Source organism: Oncorhynchus mykiss, chromosome 2, assembly GCF_057628025.1.
Source record: "Oncorhynchus mykiss isolate SJ-2025 chromosome 2, ASM5762802v1, whole genome shotgun sequence".
NCBI lineage: Eukaryota > Metazoa > Chordata > Actinopteri > Salmoniformes > Salmonidae > Oncorhynchus > Oncorhynchus mykiss.
Genome location: NC_143023.1, coordinates 22,721,095 through 22,727,947, shown reverse-complemented (window position 1 = coordinate 22,727,947; position 6,853 = coordinate 22,721,095). Strand labels below are relative to the sequence as shown.

General features: G+C 44.9%; 1 protein-coding gene across 8 annotated transcripts in view; it reads left to right on the top strand.

The window, feature by feature from the left end:
- Positions 1-1,199: 1,199 nt before the first annotated feature.
- Positions 1,200-6,853, top strand: part of LOC110538403 (kin of IRRE-like protein 1) — a 48,117-nt gene continuing 42,463 nt past the window's right edge. For all 8 annotated transcript variants that reach the window (XM_021625267.3, XM_021625259.3, XM_021625249.3 and 5 more), the window contains exon 1: positions 1,200-1,812. In XM_021625267.3, the coding sequence (XP_021480942.2) occupies positions 1,773-1,812 (40 nt within the window). In that variant the 5' untranslated portion in view covers positions 1,200-1,772. The remainder of the gene's footprint in view (positions 1,813-6,853) is intronic.

Here is a 6,853-nt window from a genome sequence, read left to right as displayed (position 1 = left end):
AATGTTGTTGTTCAACGTCATCGAAGCAATCTTGAAGCGTGGAATCAGATTGGTCGGACCAGCGTTGAACAGACCTGAGCACAGGTGTTTCCTGTTTTAGTTTCTGTCTATAGGCTGGGAGCAACAAAATGGAGACGTGGTCAGATTTGCCGATACTTTTGTACCTGTTGTCTCCAGCATCTTCACAAGGTCCTTTGCTGTTGTTCTGGGATTCATTTTCACTTTTCGCACCAAAGTACGTTCATCTCTAGGATACAGAATGACGGCTGCGTTATCCCATGGTGTTTTTACATGCGTACTATTGTTTGCACAAATTAACGTGTTACCTTCAGGCATTTGGAAATTGCTCCCAAGGATGAACCAGACTTGTGGAGGTCTACAATTGTTTTCTGAGGTCTTGGCTGATTTCTGTTGATTTTCCCATGATGTCAAGCAAAGAGGCACTGAGTTTGAAGGTAGGCTTTGAAATATATCCACAGGTACACCTCCAATTGACTCAAATTTGGTCAATTAGCCTATCAGGAGCTTCTAAAGCCATGACACCATTTTCTGGAATGTTCCAAGCTGTTTAAAGGCACAGTCAATTTAGTGTATGTAAACTTCTGACCCACTAGAATTGTGATACAGTGAGTTATAAGTGAAATAATCTTGTCTGTGAACAATTGTTGGAAAAATTACTTGAGTCATGCACAAAGTAGATGTCCTAACCGACTTGACAAATCTATAGTTTGTTAATTAACAGCAAATTTGTGGATGAATTGAAAAATGAGTTTTAATGACTCCAACCTAAGTGCATGTAAACTTTCGACTTCAACTGTATCTTGAACACTTGATTGCTGACATGCAAAACAATGGGTGTTTACCCCAATATTACCCTTTCAACCCCTACAAAAATGTAAATGAATTATAATCCACATAATAAATCACATTCCCTGTTGCTGCAGGATTATTTTCCTGCTGTTTGAAACTGGCTCAAATTAAGATCATACATACTTTGCCACCATGGCCTATTTATTGCCTTACCTCTCTTATCCTACCTCATTTGCGCATGCTGTATATAGATTTTCCTACTGTATTATTTATTGTATGTTTGTTTATTCCATGTGTAACTCTGTTGTAGCAGCCCCCCCCCCCCCCCCCCCCTTCGGAGATTTACGAGAAATTGAGGAGGACGAAATAGAGAGTGTGTGTGTGTGTGTGAGAGAGAGAGAGAGAGAGAGAGAGAGAGAGAGAGAGAGAGAGAGCAAGAGCGGGAGAGTGAATCTCGAGTGGAGGGTTGAGAGAGTAGCAACTTCATTGAGTTTAGGCAAAACTGCGCGAGAAGCAGGACGGAGCGCAACTCAGCATCAGTACCGACCGGAAAAAGAGAGAATAGCCTTCAGGACACTACTGTGGACAAACAGACCGTGAGATGTACTTCATTCAAAAGCAGTGAGTTGCAACAACTTGAGAGGGAAGAGGAATACATCGATCGCACAGAGGATACATATACGCTGTCATACTGAAAAAGTTCCTAACTATGGAAAATAATTCCTAAATGACTGTAAGCAAAGTGTTCGGACAATACCAGTGCTTTGAGAAGCATACGATTCCAGAGACAGGCACATCACCGGTATGTTTGATTTACCCAAGCAGTGATATTGTTTTGCACGGCGGTTGAGAATAACCAGCAAGCGGCAGCCCTCACCCCAGTCGCATTGACGGAACAATAGATTCCCGTCCTACACTTTCGGGGAAAACACAGCCAAACCGGCGACAGAAGACAAGATAAAATGTTGGCGTTTTACCTCGTCATTTGCCTTATGGGAACAGGTAAGAAAACTGTTCTTGTCACATTTTTTCTGGTTGTTTTTCTGCGCTATTGCTAGAAACTCATGAGATGCTCGCTCCGCGTTCCGTTCAGGGCGCGCTGCGTCAAACTGTAGCCTAGTCGATGCGCTGTGCTGACGGGGATTAGAGAGGAGATAATATTGCGACTCTGCTTTTGCTCCGAGGAACTATAGTTTTTCTAGGGATGTTGAGACAAAGTTCCGCTACTGAAAGAGCTGACCCGTGGTACCGGTTCAATGGCACTAACGCCGATCCTTACCAAAGCGCACAGTGGCGAGATGATGCGGTTTTTGTTGTTTTACGCATTCGGTTATTTATCTGGTGTAGGCTATGCGGGGTGGGTTTTTTTGCTGATCGTTTGGAAACAGTCCATCATGTTAGTGCACGGGTTTGTTTGATAGGCAGACATAAGGCTAGAAACGATGCTGACAGACCAAAACTCGTGCAGTCCGGGCTTGTTGCCACTGAGGTCTTTGGTGACATCAAAAGTCGCTGTTGAAGCAAGTGGTTTGTGTGTATGAGTGAAAGAGAGAGAGAGAGAGAGAGCAATAGAAAGAGAGATACAAGAGAAAGAAAAAGATAAATAAAGAGATAAAGCAGAGAGAGGGATGGAGAGAAATGCTTATATCCGCCTCTAGATATTCGCACTAGTTTACCAGGCGAAGGATAGTAGCCTATGAGGTTGGCCGCAGGTATCACCGATCATCATTTCCAATGAGATGTGGGGGGAAACACGGTGCTCGTTTCTGCTGAAACGAGCAACATGTATAGCCTAGTAGAGATAAACTGGGAACACTCCCCTAATGCAGCCAAGCAGACCTTAAAATGCACCAGCTAGGAATCGACCTCTCCACCCCAACACACTCCCTCTCTCGCCCCATACACCTCCTCTCTCATACCCATATTTCATTTATTTTTGAATGGGCTTTATAATTTAAACGCAGAGTGTAATTGCATGAGGATTGAAGCGTGTGAGGAAACCACGTTATGTTGTAAGACCGCCGAAACAAGCTCTCCATCTCTTTTTTAGCCGACCTTTACAGAAGTTGATCAAATGCCACCGTGTGTCATTCATATTAAAATATATACTAGCCTATTATGGAACCTGTATTTGTAATGTATCAGACAACACTATTGTGTTATTATTCTATATGGAAAGTAACAATGTAGCCTATAAAGTTGATTCACGGACCTCGATCAGCCGAAAGTCCAGACCAAATAGCGTTCGATAGGTTTAAGAGGGGGGACATCTAGGCTATTTCTCGTTGTAAGTGCATAAACAGCCATGGGGTTGGATTTGAGACGGCTTTTAAACACACGTCTCCAATTAATAGTTTCATAGCCAAACGCAGCCAGGTGGAAAAGGCTGCACCACCACTAGGCTACACGGAAAAGGTCAATAATGAAACGATCTAGAAATAAAGTAAATGTCTATTAAAGGCAGCCAACAGACCCCGGGCATGGTGCAATGATTTTTCTTTCCTCTGTGCAACTGCTGTTTGTGTTATTTTATCGTGAGGACTTCAGCCACTGGGGGCAATCGTCTGATGGGAGTCAACATTAGCGTGTCAATCATTTGTGTAGTGGCCTATGCCAATGATAGTTTACTATAAACTGTCGCTGTATTTACAAGTCTCTGCAATGTCCAATTAGTGTGCCTCTTAGGAAAGGAGGTTTCACATTCAACTGTTCCAAACAGTGGGTCTTTCTTTTGATAGGCTACTAATCTTGGCTGTGTGTGTGTGTGCGTGTGTGTGTGTGTGTGTGTGTGTGTGTGTGTGTGTGTGTGTGTGTGTGTGTGTGTGTGTGTGTGTGTGTGTGCATGTGTGTGTTATTATGTGCTAGAAAATCAGTTGATGTGGCCTTTGAATGGTTATGCAATATCAACATGCCTGAATATAATAGAAGTAAAACCCATTTAGAGCAAATAAAACCTTTAGGGTACTTTTTCCATAGTTACAGCACAGTAGGCAATATAGGTTATTGCATTATTCTGTAAAATAACATAATCCTTTATTAATCCCCCAGAGAAGAAATGTGATTGCACCAGCCAAAACATACATAATTCTGTATTGGAAAGTAAACAACAATGGCCCCTATTGAGGTCTAAGGGCCCTTTGATTGATTGAGACCACAGTCAAAGAAAATGTATATTTTCACACCCAACCCCTCGTTGCTCTATTTTTATGCATGTGTGTTGTTGTTTCCAGTTTCCACGCCTTTAAACAAACATTTCCTTGGTTTTGGTGTATTATTAACGCCGGCTTTGATTCGGCTCTAGATAAAGGCTTCAAATCCCCCGACCCCTCGGATTCAGAGGATCTTACTTCTTCCAATTAACATTGAGCATCCAGGAGTAAAGTAAAGCGCTTTCGGTCAACGCTTCAGTAAATGAATTAAAAACAAAATGTTTATTGGCAGTTAAGCCGTGTTTTCTTCCCACTGTCTTTGATGAACGAGAGCCGAGTACAGACACATGGGGAGGCAGTAATTAAATTTAAATGTTGAATCAGAATACACAACGTTGTCACACTGACACCCACTCTCCTCTGGGAGGAGAAGAGAGAGGAGATGGAGATGGAACGCCTGCTGGAACTGGAACACAAGCACAAACAGACTTTTCCCTCCTAAAGAATTGTCAACGAGTATTGGGAAATACAGTATTCCCTTAACTATTGACTGTGAGGAGCACAAACAAACAACAGCAGAGTTCCAGGGTCCTCGTGGATCCATTCCTGACTAACAAACACCACAAATGGCAAACAAACTGTAATGTCCCATTTGTCATGGTAGAGTAGTCATAGATTTACCTTGTGTCTGTCATGCATGTTTTTCTCTTCAGATCACCAGCAGCAGAACAATTCCTTGACAGACAGACAGTAGCTGGATGGGGAGGGGCAGCAGCCAGCATGGTTCACAGGCTGCAACACAAACACACACACACACACTCACACTCACACTCACACTCACACACTCACACTCACACTCACACTCACACTCACACTCACACTCACACTCACACACACACACACACACACACACACACACACACACACACACACTCTCATACACACACACACACACACAGTCCCAGAAAACTTGGTTGTTCAATGCTTGTTCACCCATCCATATGTATGTCCTCTCTGTGGCCCTCCTCTGCAGCAGGAGCAACGGCAGCATCTATCCGTCATTTGCTTTCTCAGAATGTCCCCTGGCTTCCCACTGGAATTGGATTCCACCCTGCATCAGTATTCCGAGTAATCTTCAATGAGCTCTTTTTTGGAACCTTTAGCTTTGGTTTGCTGAGTCTCATAGGGCCAAGTTCAAGGGCTGGGAGCTGAGATCACACGTTTCCCTCGCTGCTTTTTCCTCAAGTCCTGGCTGTCGCCACTCGTGTCTAAACCCAGTGAAGCACCCTGAAAATGCATTACCATCACCATCCTCCTCTGAACTTGTCCAGTGAGGGTAATGTGTTGTGGGGCATTAGTAAGTCTAGTAGAACTCATCTACACACAAACAAACACAGCCTTTCACCATGGATATACTGTAAATACACAATGAGGCCTAGACAGGCGCCATCATAGGAACATATAGCTTTGCCTTGACCCCCCCCCCCCCCCCCTCCACACACACACACACACACACACACCTCCTCCCCCTTCCCCATTAGCAGAGATTTGTCCTGGATCTGAGCTGTGTGGCAGAAATATTTCTGTGCGATTCGGTGGCAGCGTGGCTAGGGAGGTTTGTTTTAGGGGACCGTGCATATTTCATGAACCTCCGCTGCTTTGAATTCTTGTGGAGGAGTCAGGCTTGGGCGGAGTGAGTGGGGGGACAGAGGAGTGTAAGGGGTTGTAGGGCGAGGGAGGAGGAGAGAGACAGGACTCAGAAGTGTAACTACCAGTGTGATGATCAAGTTGACGCGAGGCGGGAAAACGTTAGGGAATACCATGGAGCATCATTAACTTCTCTCCATCTTTTCTCTCCTTTCCCGCCTATCTCTCTCCCTCATTTTCTATCTGCTGCTGAGGGGGGGAAAGGGATTGAGGAGAAAGTAAAATGAGAGAGAATAAGTTGGAAGGCAGAGAGGGAGAAGAGAAGCTAAGTTGAGGATGAGTGTCAGACCAGGGGTGCACGGTCACAATAGTGCTGACGCAGCAGAATCCGTCTGGTGTAGAAGTCTCTTGCATTATTTAGGAGACACACCCATGGCAAAGATATGGCTGAGTTTGGCCTACTTTCATTCCCACACTAGGAGTGCTCTCTGCAATGGACCCATGGCTCAAACTGGTGGAGATTTGATTTCCAGACAGACCTCATAGACTATGGAAAGGAATAGGATTCAGGGGAGGGGGCACAAATCAAAATTTAAAGGTCGTTTTGGTTTATGGCATGAGAGCCACATCTTAACCTTTTGTAGAGAGCCCTCCTTTATCTGCACTTTCACTTTCCCCCAGTAACTCCGAAATGACTCATCCAAAGGTACTAACAGACAAACCAACAGACATACAGTCATACAGACAGAAAGCCATACAGACAAACAGACAGACAGGCAGGCAGGCAGGCAGGCAGGCAGGCAGGCAGGCAGGCAGGCAGGCAGGCAGGCAGGCAGGCAGGCAGGCAGGCAGGTAGACAGCCATGCAGACAGACAGTCATTCATACAGACAGTCATTCATACAGACAGACAGACAGACAGGCAGGCAGGCAGCGGGTGCATGGGTGCAGAGGGTAGAAACTATAACAATGGGTTACTGTGTCTTCCAGCCATAAGACATGTTCATGCACACCGTCATTGTCTTCTACCTCGGACCTCGCCTCCTTGACTAACAACACAATGACCCCTGGGGTCTTCCTCACTCATCTTTGGCCCCCAATCCCCCCAACCCCAATCCCCTCAAAAACTTTGCTGTGTACAGAGACAGAAATTGGAGGGAGAAAATAAACAATGGGGCTTCATAAAACAAGCTCTGTCTCACTAATCAGCTTTGCCATGCGGGGAAACAGAGATAAAGAACTTGGCATT